Source organism: Phoca vitulina, unplaced genomic scaffold, assembly GCF_004348235.1.
Source record: "Phoca vitulina isolate PV1807 unplaced genomic scaffold, GSC_HSeal_1.0 scaffold6, whole genome shotgun sequence".
In the NCBI taxonomy this organism is placed as follows: domain Eukaryota; kingdom Metazoa; phylum Chordata; class Mammalia; order Carnivora; family Phocidae; genus Phoca; species Phoca vitulina.
Window position 1 is genome coordinate 2,886,908 of NW_022589709.1, and position 14,001 is coordinate 2,900,908.

At 42.6% G+C, this 14,001-nt stretch overlaps 1 protein-coding gene across 1 annotated transcript in view; it reads right to left on the minus strand.

Moving 5' to 3' along the window:
• Window positions 1-281: 281 nt before the first annotated feature.
• TIMD4 (T cell immunoglobulin and mucin domain containing 4) overlaps window positions 282-14,001 on the minus strand; it is a 35,931-nt gene continuing 22,211 nt past the window's right edge. The window contains exons 6-9 of the mRNA XM_032403601.1: window positions 7,586-7,632; window positions 6,128-6,221; window positions 5,339-5,378; window positions 282-4,211 (exon numbers count right to left, since the gene is read on the minus strand). Of these exons, the coding sequence (XP_032259492.1) occupies window positions 4,127-4,211; window positions 5,339-5,378; window positions 6,128-6,221; window positions 7,586-7,632 (266 nt within the window). The 3' untranslated portion in view covers window positions 282-4,126. The remainder of the gene's footprint in view (window positions 4,212-5,338; window positions 5,379-6,127; window positions 6,222-7,585; window positions 7,633-14,001) is intronic.

Genomic DNA, 14,001 nt, shown 5'->3' on the forward strand with positions numbered 1-14,001 from the left:
CAACCATCAAACAGCCTAAATCCAGATTTCCAGTTATGTGAACTAATTAAAAGTCTTTAATTAAGTCGCTACTTTTTAGTATTCTCTTACTTGCAGCTGAATACCATCTTTCTAAGACAATGAATAACTGTGCCCTGAGAAGGGTCTCCCATTATTTTTAGGTACAAAAGGACAGAGAGTTTCCTTTTTACCAAGTTCTTTATTCTGCAACAAAGGTTTCCACTTAATCAGTCTTCCATGTTTCTTTTATAATCTTAGCATAATCTCATTATCCCTCTGATGTCTCTGAAAGATTAATAGCACCCCTTTGACCCCCAGACATTCTTTCTCCGTTTATCTTTTCTGTTTTCTCATTAATACTTTCCACAGACCAAATATTATACCTTGGTTTTTAATTACTTTAATGGGCCTCATCCATAGTAATTGGGACATTTAGGTCATTATCATGTCTCCTCAGATCTTCTTGAACAATTTTATTGATCATCTCTTTGAGCAAAATCATGTGGGGGTACTAGACCCACATAAACTTGTAACTTAGGCCAAAAGTTGTCCTGATGAATTAGCAACAATTCCTTCTGGTGTGAAGCTGCCCTCCCTTTAGAATTGTGGCTTACAGTCATTGCTGTGCCTTAGTGTTATCCGAGGTGGTCTAAGAACTCCTGAGAGCCAGGTCTCCCCCATGCCCATTAAAATCAGGATCCTAGAGAGGAGTCAAACATCAGTATTTTTTATTACTGAAATCCCCATATGATTTCCATGTGCAGCTGACTTTAAAAATCAATGCTTTAGGCCAGTATTTCTCAATTTTTAATGTTCATACGAATAACATGGAAACCTCATTAAAATGCAGATTCTGATTCTGGGCTCTACGGTGGGGACCGACCTTCTGCATGGATAACAAGCTCCCAGGTGATATCCATGGCATGGTCTGAGCCCCATGTTTTGATTAATAAGGGTCTAGCATCTAGATTTAGTAGTCTATTTTAAGACTGGATCTAAACAAATTAAATTCCACTTGGGTACTATTGCAGCAAAAAAATGATCACTGCAAGAGAGTCAAGAACTCAGAGGGTGGTTGTTTCCATCTCTGGTTTAGTTACAGACTTAAGTGGACCAATCATCCCAGTTTGCCTGGATCTGTAAACATGTTACAGTCATTAGGGGCTCCTGAAGGGATTCCCAGCATGTGGGACTTTGAGTTTTAAAACGGGACAATTTGGTCACCCTCATTACGGCGGTGTTCTTCATAAAGCAACAGAACAGCCAGGCTTTGCACTTCCACATTCTCATTCCTCTTTCTGGGAACGGCAGTCCACCACAGGGCAAAGGGTGTGCTGGGAAAGATGGTTCAAGGGAAAGAAATGCTGAGTTGCATGCACCAGGAACTTAATGTGACCTCAGAAGGGTAAATAATCAGGCAGATCCAGGTGGACCTAGAAAAATCCAAGAACAGGTTTATGACATGGCCACAGAGAGAAGTTCAGGAGACATGGTTTAGGTCTGTGCTCTGGCACTGGGTTCCTGTGTAGCCTGGGGTAACTCAGTCCCCCTCAGTCTGGGCCTCAGTTTCATCAGATAAAACATGGGAGTTGAATTGCTGGATGAGTCAGGGTCTTTCCTGGACACCCAACCCCCACTCCACATGCAGCACGGATAAAGCATACAACCGCCGAACAGCACCTTTCCAGCTCAGATGGAAAGTAAACGCATCTTCTGTTTCGTGAGCAGCTATCTCCAGCACGCTCCAAGACCCTCATAACAATATTAGCATTCATCTTATTCCAGCATCCTTCTCTTCGCTGTTCTTTGATGTTCAGAGAGCTGAGAACTCACAATGCCTTTTTTTTAAATGACTATAACATGTTTACAAATCCAAATGAAATTCTATTTTGAGACCCAGCCTTTTGGTTACAAGTGGCTTCCTCCTTCTGATCTTGCCTTCACCCAGGGAGCTCACTTCTCAAATTTTTGTTTTCTTCAGAGAGACAAAGAGTCTCTCCAGCCACCCATTGCCGGATTCCTGTTAACCTTTCATTAAGCCTGCTGACAGCTGGCTCCAGCTCTTCATGAGTTGGTTCAACACATTCCCATTTAAATGTGTCCCACCTGGCTTCATTAAGATTCCTGCCAGGTTCTCCACTTGTGGCTTCCTCTGCGAATGCAAATAAGATTCTGAGCAAATAATATGGGGACAAGGGAAGATTGAGCTATAAAGGGGTTGGGATTGGAGAACCATCAAAACACTCAGGCTGCCATGGATTTGAGCAAACTAAAATCCATTTGGACCCAACGGAGGCCAATACTGCAGTTCTGTATGCACGGAATGTTAAATTAAGGCCCTTGCTGTGAAGTACAAGGTAGTGGTTAAGAGTGTGGAGTCCTTCCAGCCTTGTTCAAGGCCCTGCTCTGTCATAGGGGGTTGGTCCATGTGACCTTGGGCAGGTTCCTTCGCCTCTCTCTGCTTCTGTTTTCTCCACTCCAAAAGCAGGAGTAATATATCTGTTTTACTGGGCTGCTGTGAGGATTCCACGAGAAATTGCCTTGAAACACTTAGTAGGATACCTAGACCATAGCAAATGCTGTTTAAGGATTGGATGTTATCTCTGATTTAGTCTAGAAAGGCCAAGGTCAAGGTTGCAGAAATAGGTTGTTCTAAACCCTCAAGGTTGGATTGTGGACCCACCATGTAAAAATCAGCTGTAAGAACCACGTCTCCATCAAAGTCCTTCCTTGTGCAAATGGAAAATCAACACTGATTCCATTCTGTCGCATTTCCCATGTGTGTTCCATCTCATTTAGGTCTTTAAGCTCTCTAAGTGAAGTGATCCTCTCTCCTGGGCCCTAGATACTAGGCAGTTATTTGTAGGAGACTACCAATTCATCCTGATTACACAGAGAGGGAAAGAGAGAACTAGACCAACAATCTCCCCTGACCAGGGAGTCTCAGCGTAAGAATTATGTATTTATTAATTCATCAGTTGGTAAAACCCACACCCTACCTCCTGGACTTTGGAGTCTCAGACTGGTTGCCTTGTTCCAGCCTGTGGCCACGTGTTGCTTGCCCAGGACGTTATCCTAACTAAGTTGGAGTGGTAAAGTCTTCAAGTGGACACAGGCATGTTGCACTTAGAACAGCCCCGGCACTTCCTTTGCCTCACTCATCTGTGGCAGCTGCCTGGGGCCTCAGGGTGAGCCCAGGTGCTTCTTCCACAGCAGAAGTCAGGAGACAGGGTTCTCTGATCTGCATTTAGAAAAGGAGATCTCTGCCACAGCTTGGAGAACAAATCAGAGAGGGGAAGGACTGCAGGCGGGGAGTCCAGGCAAATGCCAGCTTCAGTGAGGTCTCTGACACCCACCTCCACTGGGACCTTTGCCTACTGCCGCAGGAAACTCCTGACTCTGGGCCACCACACCCACCCCCACAGAGCCCTGGTTAAGGGAGAATTTTTTCTCAAAAAAGAAAAGGTGAGCCAAAATTATGGTGCGGTTCTACATCGCTTCTGGCATTATTGATGAGACTCAGACCCAGGGTTGCTCCTACCATCCCTGGAGGAGGGCGCTGCACTCCGAAAGTTGGGCATAAACAGAGAGATACAAATGCATAGGAGGCAAAGGCAACTAGGGTAGAGAAGGAACCAGAAATCGTGTCCCTGACACAGGGCAATTTGGAGAGACATGAGGCCCTCCTTCCAGTATCTGGAGCGCTGCCAGAGAGAAGAGAGATTACACATGTTCTGTGTAAACACAATGAGTTCCACTACGATCCATAGGCAGATGCTGTCCAGAGACAGACTTTGTTTTAAATATTTCTAAGTCTCAGAACTACCTGAGATTGAATGATCTCCTTTAGATGTGGTAGTGAGCTCACCATCACCGAAATTATTCAAGCACAGTCTGGAAGATCACTTAGCGTGATGCTACCCAGGAGATTAAAGCACCTGGCAGAGAAGGTGCCAAAGGTCTCTAAAGTACTTTCACTTATGACATTAAAGCAAGACTGGATCATGACACCAATGGAATAGATGGGGCTTTAAAAACAAAACAAAACGAAACAACACATTCTAAGACTTATTTTGACAATTCCCACATCATGCCCAGGTCCTCAATCCTGAGAAAAAGTGGCACATTAGAGCGTGAAAAGACCATCTTCGTCTTCTCTTCCATGCTGCATGTCATCAAAGTTGTTTTTACATTCTCCAACATTGTCTAGCCTGTAAGGAGAAAAGAGAGGCTGAGAATGGGAAACACCAGGACCAGAAAGAATGGGATGTTGCTAACTCACAATGCAACTAACCATGGTTGTTAGAGTGAAAAGGGCTCAGACTCCAACCTGTCTAAGCCTCTCCATTCACAGATGGGAAAACTGACGCCGCGGGAAATAAAGGGCTTTTGCCAGTCTATTCCAATAAGGGAATTAAACGTTTCTATATTTACATTAGCAAAATATAAAATCAAGATCAAAATGTGTGTATGACCTTGGAAAGCTGCCTTGCTGAGTCTCAGTTCTCCTACTTGTTAATATTTATTTGTTAATATTTTCGTATTGATGCAATTAAGTGAAGCCACAGTCTTCATCACAGTTTACACCAGATCTTTTCATTTCTTTCCCAAAAAGCTATAGAACAAGACAGATATCCAAAATCTCTTTCCAAAGACTCTTCAAACTATTTAAAACAAAACAAAACAAAAAACTGCTCTTATGGTCTAATACTGGGCTGAGGAACCAAATCCCAGGAATGATATTCTACATGTTTCTCATTTTCCATCCTGCCAACTCTCTTCTCCATAAACTCCTGTTTAACAGTGTCCTTTTAAAATGAATCACCCAGGGATGCCGTGGAGGCTCAGTCAGTTAAGTGTCTGCCTTTGTCTCAGGTCATGATCCCAGAGTGCTGGGATCAAGTCCTGTATCAGGCTCCTTGCTCAGCGGGGAGCCTGCTTCTCCCTCTGCCTGCCGCTCCCACTGCTTGTACTCTCTCTCACACAAATAAGTAAATAAAATCTTAAATAAATAAATAAATAAAATTAATTGCCCAGAGTTGAACAAATTCTGAGCACAGAGGACAGAGACATATCACCTTCATTCTTTTGCATGCCATGCTTCTATTAATGCAACCTGCTTTTATATTTGTATTTCAGACAAATATAACATAGTGTTAACCAAGACAGAGGTTAAAGTGAGTTAAATCCCACATCTTTTTCACCTCTAATGTCACACTTCTCCAACCCTGTATTTAATCAGAACACGAGCACAAGTCATTAAACCACTGAGTAGTATCTAATCATTTGTAACAGCTTGTACAATCATTACAACAATCAGTCATGCAAGATGAATTACCTTGTGTGTTTCGGGAACCAACTGGTTTTCATGACTTTCCCTGAAAAGACAAGGCCATGGGATAAGCAGAGTAGCTGTGCTAGAACATGTGAAATGCTGGGAAAGCCCAAAGCTGCCTTACCAAGAGTGGAGTTGGACCAAAGGTGAGAATTGAGGGAATGGTTTTGGCAGGGAAAGCTGTTCCTTTAATCAGATCAAGTGATTGCTTCTTCGGGCCCCAAGGCAGTGCCCATCAATTACACATCTGTTCCCATGTTGTGAGCAATAGTGTTAAGCTGCTTCATTCTTTTTTTTTTTAAGATTTTATTTATTTATTTGACAGAGAGAGACAGACACAGAGAGAACACAAGCAGGGGGAGCAGCAGAGGGAGGCTTTCTTCCTAGGGCAGCCCTAGCCAGAGGAGGAGGCTGGGCCAGGGTTTCCCCTGCCCTAAGACAATGATGATAATAATAGCACTTTTCACTTAAGGCAGTCATGAGAAGGAAAGCAGACACATCAGGAGTATAACAGCAGGACTGCCAGAGATTGAGTTTCCAGAAAATGAAGGTGCTCTTGTTTTTCTTTTCCAAAATATAAACTCCATCAGGAAGATGATACATGAAGGCTTTAGCATCCGAGGGAGAATGAGTTTCCCTGTTACCTCCTTGAGCAGGATGGAGACAATGATGGAAAGGGGACTCTGAGGGAAGGAGACAGGGGCAGGAAGCAGAATCAGTCCACGCCCAGATCCTCCTAGAGGCTCCACAGCTCCAAAGGGCACCATCCCACCCGGGGCCTGCCCTCCTTACCTCGAAGGAAAAACGCCACAAGCAGCACCAACAGCACGAATCCCAGGGAGGGAATGATGATCATTAGCAGGGCGGAGCTGAGGGCCCTTTTTACCTGGTGAGACACGGGGAAGGCGAGCCGGCCAGTCCTTTCCGAACATTACCCCCGCATGATTTTCCTGTCCCAGTCATACCTTCCACTCGCCAAGTAGCTTCATTACTTGTCCCCCCAGCCCCACTTTGCCCCACAGGGCTCAAGATCAAAACAAAACAGCCTTACAAATCAGAATTTCTTGGAAAATCTCTGAAAACCTGGAACATTTACCCAGACCAGCCAATTTTCCTGTCTTCGACCTCAGGCATATGCTCAGGCGTATGTTCAGGGGTCTGAAGATAGGAAATCTTCTACCCAGCCCCAGGCAGCTCTCCTCACAGCTGACTTAGACCTCCGGAGGCAACAAGATTCAAGAGAAAATGGAAGTCAATTTCAAATTTTCTACAGCACAGGTTCTCAAAGTGTAGCCAGGGGACCCATGAGATCAAAATGATTTTCACGAAACATTATTTGCCATTTTCACTGTCACTCTCATGAGATGGACAGTGGAGTTTTCCCTGAGGTGACTTGACAAATAATGTGCTGAGGTCATCCTTCCGATGCTAGAATATGCAGGCAGATAAGAGAATTTCTGCCTCCCAGTCAGGGATTCACGAGATTTGCAGAAACGTAAAACAATTCACGAGATTTGCGTAAAACGTAAAACATTCACGAGATTTGCAGAAACGTAAAACAATGCCACCTAATGCCATTTTTCTAATATTTTTTCATTTGGGAAAATACAGTTATTTTTCATAGAATGTTACTTACGTCAACATGTCATGGGTTTGTTTTGTTATTCTTGCTTTTAAATGAATTAATAAACATTGTTTTTAATTTCTGTTTTAATGTTTATGAGTATAAAGGGGTCCTGACCCCTTTTCTTGACACAGCAGCAAGGAGGGGCAAAAATCTCCCTCTCAGGAGGGAGGAGGGAAAGAAGAAAGAAGGGATGGGGGGGCCTTCACTTTTCCCTTATAGGTGTCGATTCTGCCTGCAGTTTTTACTTAAAGCAGCTTGAATCACTTTTGTGATAATAAAAATTAATGAAGGGTACACTCAGCAAATAAGAAGGATGCTGGTGGCAAGTGTCGATCCTGCAGGATGTCACTAATCCTGGGCCACACAGAAGGCACACAGAATGATTTTGCCATGATTTTGTCCTTTTTATTTCTTTTTGTTTTTCAAAGTGTCTGCACATAGAGAGGCAACGATAGGAACGTTATTTCTGCCAAGAGCACAAGGCGCCAGCCTACAAATTGCTCAGCTATTTCCCCACAGTTGCTGCTCAGATATATTTGCCTCCCCAGTTCATTTCTGCAAACCTCTATTCTGGATTTTAAAAATCGAAGTCACATGCTTCAAATACTTCACAAAAATTTTACCTGTTCTGATTCTACTCCGTTTGGCACAGACATTTCTGTCTCCGTTGCTGGGAAGGAAAAAGGGGGGGAAATGTTTATATTTCCTGTGGGGGAATAAAATACCACATCCTGCAATAGGCATTTCAAAGCTCATCTGGAATTTTAGTTGATGTGTTTAATCTTTTAATCCCATCTTTCCTTTTTTTATATAATTTATTTACAAGACATTTGTTTTGAAATGATTTTATCTGAAGCTCATCTGCTATCCAACATTATCCCACAGGAACATCTCCATTTTACAGATGGGTAGAACGGGGTACTAGGCCAGCAGGCGATTGGGTCTAAATTTTCGGCAGGTGCCAGCAATGCATCCGGGATTTTTACCCAGTAAGAAAACGTGTCTATCAGTTAACAAATATTTATTAAGCATTTATCATAGGCCATGTACTCTGCTAGCTGCACCATCAACCTTGTTGACGAAATTTACAACTTAGTGCAGAAAACCAAATCTAAGCAAATAAGGTGAATAGTTGAAAAAAATAATGTTACAATTGTGCAACATTCTGGGAATAAATAGTACAAGAAGTACAATAAATAGATATGGATAGGGACATATCACAAGGATGGCTGATCTCTTCTGGAGGATCAAGGGTAGGTATCCTTGAGAATGTAAAGTTTAAGCTGAGTCATGGGCTCATTTATTTATAACTGATAGTTGAGTTCAACAAGCGAGACACTGTGCTAAGCACAGTCCCAGGCACTTAGAATCCTAAGATGAATACAGCATGCCCCCCCCAACCACGAAATTCACAGTACATTAGAGAATGAGGACCAGAAGGTCATTTCGGCCTCATAGGCCACGGGTAACGATGGGCTGTGAGAGGCTGCTGGGGAGGGCGGGCAGAGGGAGAGGCACGTAGCCCAACGTCGTAGCTCAGTGAGAGCTGCTAGGATTAAACTCCTTGAGGACAGTGTCCCTCTCTACTTGCTCAACAGGGGAACCCTAACACAGCCTGGCACACACTTGGTGCTCAATAAGTGTCTGTTGAATGAATAATATTTGAGCTGAGTTAAGGTTGTGTAAGAATTAGCAAAGAAAGATGGTAAAGGCCTTTTAGGAAGCGCAGCATCAGCAAGGCCGTGGAAGCATGAAACAGTGTGCTTCTGGGTGGAATGGCAGGCAGCCGTGAAGGCAGAAAATGGGGGAGCCGGGTGGGGGGAGTGGCAGGGGATGACCACAGAGACGGGCAGGAACCGGTCAGGGAAGGCCTTTGTTTCATGCTGGTAAGTCTCTGTTTAATTCTGTAAGCAGTGGGACACCACAGAAACATTTTAAGCATGCTATGGTCAAGTTAAGAGGATAAGGAAATAGCCAAGATGAGATGATCAATTACCATCTGATCCCAGGTCTGAAATTCAGAGCTAACAGAAATGAAGGGAGAGAGACAGATTTTAGAAATGCTTAGCAAGGAGGATGTGGACACTGAACATCGAGGTGAGAAAGAAACAAGTCTTAGATAACTCGCAGGTTCCTTCTTGAGATTCTGGGCCATTGCCCCACTGTCCTCCTAGACTGGGCACAGCCAAAGCAGAAGGGTCAGTCCAGGGAAGAAAGGTGCTGGGTTCAAATTCATAGTCATTGCGTAAGGGACCCGAGAGACACACGTAAACACCACTCGCCTCACACGCAGTCGATGGATTCGAATCTGAACCAAACTCAGGGAAAGGTTGGAGTTGCAGATACTGGTTCGGGAGTCATCAGTCTCCAGGGAGCAGTTAACATCCACTGAATGTATAAGAAATCCAAGGGTTGCATGTCCAGAGAGAGAAGAGCAGGAATCCTAAGAAACCCCGGCACTTGAAAGGTGGACAGAGAAGGCAAACGAGAAAGAAGTAGAAGAAACCAACAGCAGGGAGCAGAAAGTGAGACCAGTGTCATGGAAGCCAGGGCAGGAGAAAATGCCTAGAAAGGATATGAAATCGTATGTGCAATAAAACCTGCCGATAGAAACAGAACATAAAGCTGCACATAGACAAGGACTGAGTATAGTAAAAATCTAGGTGAATAATTACTGAAATTGATCATTGTTTCTCCCAAGTTTCCTTGTACTTGAGGCGGAAGAAAAAATGTGATAGGTTTTCTAAGGCTCATAATTTGGTATAAGAGAGCTTATTTGTTCGACAGGAAAGTGACTTGTTGAATGCCTACAAGCATAAAACTCAGAGGGGAAAATTCAGCATGTTTTCATATCCTACAACTCAGTTATTGTTGTTTTTCTCTCCGCTATTATTCCCTAGAGCTGGGAATTGCAGGTAAGAATTCAAAACTCCTACCCCTGTTCTGTCAAAATCCTATAGTATTAAAATCATTTGTGATGGATAAGACTGAAATTGGAAACCATCAAAGAGAAAAGCCAGCCTAGGTCAGTTTTGTCAGAGCTAATCCGTATTTTAAATTGGAATTGTCTAATGGCAGAGACATTTTGCAAACACAAACACTGCGGGGTGATACCGACCCCTCCTTCCTCTCCTCCCTCCTCCTCTTCCTCCTCCTATTCCTTTTCTTCCTCCTCTTCTTCCTCTGCCTCTTTCTCCTCCCCTTCCTCTTTTTCCTCCTCCTCCTCTTCCTCTTCTTCTTCTGAAAATGCCAAAAGCCCCAATGAGAAGCACTCCAAAGCCACAGTGTTAGACGGTATTAGACACTGAATAGCAACAAAGAACACAAGTGGATGGTGATTTTTGTTCCTTGTGGAACAGCGATGCTAACAGCTAGGGGATGGGGTAGACAAGTGAAGACTACTCGTTTCTGGGTCTTCTGTGCTATCGTGGCCCTTACATTCTTAAGACCCTGAACTCTTAAACAAGCACATTCAGGCAAAGACAGGAGTGCCCCCCACCCCAGACTTGCAAGAAAAGCAATTCTGTGGGAGGGGAACTGTGGTAAGTTGAATAGTGTCCTCCTCAAATGTATGTGCACTCAGAACCTCCAACTGTGAACTTGTAGAAATAGGGCATCTTTGCAGATGTAATTAGTTTAAGGATATTGACATGAAACCATCCTAGATTTAGGATAGGCCCTAAATCCAATGGCAGGTGTCCTTATAAGGAGAGAAGACACAGAGAGACACACACAAAGAAGGCCACGTAAGGACGGGCAGAGATTGAAGGGATGTGGCCTCAAGCCAGGGAATCCCAGGGGCACCAGAAGCTGGAAGAGGCAAAGGGAGGATCTTCCCTTAGAGCCTTTAGAGAGATCATGGCCCTGCTGACACCTCAATTTTAGGACTTCTGACTTCCAGAACCATAAGATAATAAATTTGTGTCATTTCACATCACTACATTTCTGGTAAGTTTTTATTTACAGCATCCCTGGGAAAATAATACAGAGACACGGTAGTCATTAAGATCTTCCCCTGGGGATGGGCACAAGGGATGCAAGGAAGAGTGACCTTTCATTTAAAAAAAAAATTTTTTTTTAAAGATTTTATTTATTCATTTTGACAGAGAGAGACACAGAGAGAGAGGGAACACAAGCAGGGGGAGTGGGAGAGGGAGAAGCAGGCTTCCTTCTGAGCAAGGAGCTGATGCGGGGCTTAATCCCAGGACCCTGGGATCACGACCTGAGCTGAAGGCAGACGCTTAACGACTGAGCCACCCAGGTGCCCCTCACTTAAAAATTTTTTATACACTTTGTACCTTCACCATATATATGTTTTCTACCTAAAAGAAATTAATTAACATGTAATAACAATAAAAGAATCTTCAACTTAACTATACTTTTCCCAGCTCTATGGATTCACCAATACTTGATTAATAATTAGATTTGCCTACGGGGTGAGAACATACAAAATATGGACCCTCTTGGCAGAGTTCTCATTGTAAATTAGTAAGTTGGCTTACCAGTTTAATTTTAGGCTCTTGATTGAGTTCTTGATAGGCATGGGTATTCTGGCAAAATGGAATTCTTGCAAAACTGAACCCCAGACCTTGGAGTGCTGTGAAGCTACACCTGGACCTCCCCCACCCTTCACTGAGTGTCTGTGTATCCCACATTTCCTGACTGCGTGACCTCAGGCACGACATCACCTCTCTCTGAGCCACAGTTTATTCATCCGAAAATGCTGGTATTGCACAACTGATCTCCTATGTCCTTTTTGTCCTTTGTATTTCTGGATGCCTTTTTACAAAGAATTTGAATGACCCAAGAAAATGATCATTTCACAGTAATTTTTCAAAAAGTTGAAAAGATGGGGCGCCTGGGTGGCTCAGTCGTTAAGCGTCTGCCTTCAGCTCAGGTCATGATCCCAGGGTCCTGGGATCGAGCCCCGCATCGGGCTCCCTGCTCTTCGGGAAGCCTGCTTCTCCCTCTCCCACTCCCCCTGCTTGTGTTCCCTCTCTCGCTGTCTCTATCTGTCAAATAAATAAATAAAATCTTTAAAAAAAAAAAAAAAAAAAAAAAAGTTGAAAAGCTATACTTAGTATAGGAATTGAGTATGAAAATACTTAAGAACATACAAACACATGCATACCTCTTGCTCCACAAAGAAAATTTAAAAATACTGAAAGACTAAATACATCTGACTTTGAGTGGAAATATTATAGGCAATTAAAATTTTTTTCAATACTTTGTATACTTTCTAAATTTTCTCAAATGAGAGAATTTTAACTGTAAAGTATATACCACGTGTTAATCACTGGAAACTTTGCAAGATGCCTGAGTCAAGAGCAAACCCTTGGGGTGTGTATCATTTCTCTGAAGCAATGCCACAGTGACCTTCTAAGTGAAACTTTGAAGATCGCTGTTAGAAACCCATTAACTCTCAGCTAAAGAAGAGCTGGGTGTTGCTATTAGTAAGACACACCCCTAGATATGAGTACTGACATACAAAGATGTTCAGGATATATATATATATAAAATGAGCTTTTTTGTTTTTTTGCTTTTAAAGAATGAATGCATGTAAAAACCAGGGAAATCCAAGTAGAGTTTGTAGACTTGTTAATTGTATGATGCCAATGTCAATTTCCCTCTTTGACCATGTGCTATAGTTATGTAAGATGTTTGGGGGAAGGTGGAGGAATGTATAGATTTCTCTGTACTATTTTTGCAAGTTTGTGTTGATTCTAATATTGTCTCAAAACAAAAAGCTTTTAAAAAGTGGTTTAAATATCAGCATTTCATATGGTTCAATCTAATATATGCATGATACATAGTGGCTTTGCAATAAAGATTTGTTTAACAAAAATTGTTCAATAGATGTTAAAGCAAGCTTTAAAATTATTTTGTAAAAGATTTTAGAATTTTTGTAAAAAATAATGATAGATGTTACTATGTCATTAGAAAAAGAAAATGATCCGGAGTGCCTGGGTGGCTCAGTTGGTTAAGCATTAGGCTCTTGATTTTGGCTCAGGTCGTGATCTCAGGATCCTGGGATTGAGCCTCATGTTGGGTTCCAACCTGTGCATGGAGCCTGCTTGGGATTCTCTCTCTCTCCCTCTCCCTCTGCCCCTCCCTTGCTCTCTCTCTAAAAATAAATAAATATTTTTCAAAAAGAAAAAGAAAATGATCTGAAAGAATATAGCCCACACTGTTAGAGTAATTATTTCTTCTTCTTGGTCATTTGGGGTGAGGGGTTGGGAAGAATGTTTGGAATGCAAGGAAATTTCACTTTATACTGTTTTACTGTTTTCTTTTACAAGAGCATGTATTTGGGGCACCTGGATGGCTAAGTTGTTAAGCGTCTGCCTTTGGCTCAGGTCATGGTCCCAGGGTCCTGGGATCAAGCCCCGCATTGGGCTCCCAGCTCAGTGGGGAGTCTGCTTCTCCCTCTCCCACTCCCCCTGCTTGTGTTCTCTCTCTGGCTGTCTCTCTCTCTGTCAAATAAATAAAATATTAAAAAAAAAAAAAAACACAAGAGCATGTACTTATTTTAGAACATATAAAAATAAAGTGTAAATGTGAAGACAGTAACATAAAAACACTCCCTTTACCTTTAAAGGACTTATCATCCAGGGTAGGGTAGGAAGCAATATTCAGTGCCTGTGCTGGAAGAGCCCTGTTGAAAGAGACTCACATCTGCTCTTCCTAAAGAATGTGTACTGTATCTGGATGGTGTAGATCAAGGGTTGGCAAACTATGACCTGAAGGTCAAATCCACTCTGCTGCCTGTTTTTGTATAGCCTGAGAGCTAAGAATTGTTTTTATATTTTTTAGTGGTTGAGAAAAAAAAAAAAGAATAACTCATAACACATGTAAACTACAGGCAATTCATATTTTCCATGTCAATCAATAAAGTTTTATTGGAGCACGGTGGTAACCATTTGTTCACATTACCTCTGGCTGCTTTTGCACAAAAGGGCCAAGCTGAGTAGTTGAGACTAACAGCATGGCTTGTAAGGCCTAAAATAGGTACTATCTGGCCCTTTACAGGAAAAGTTTG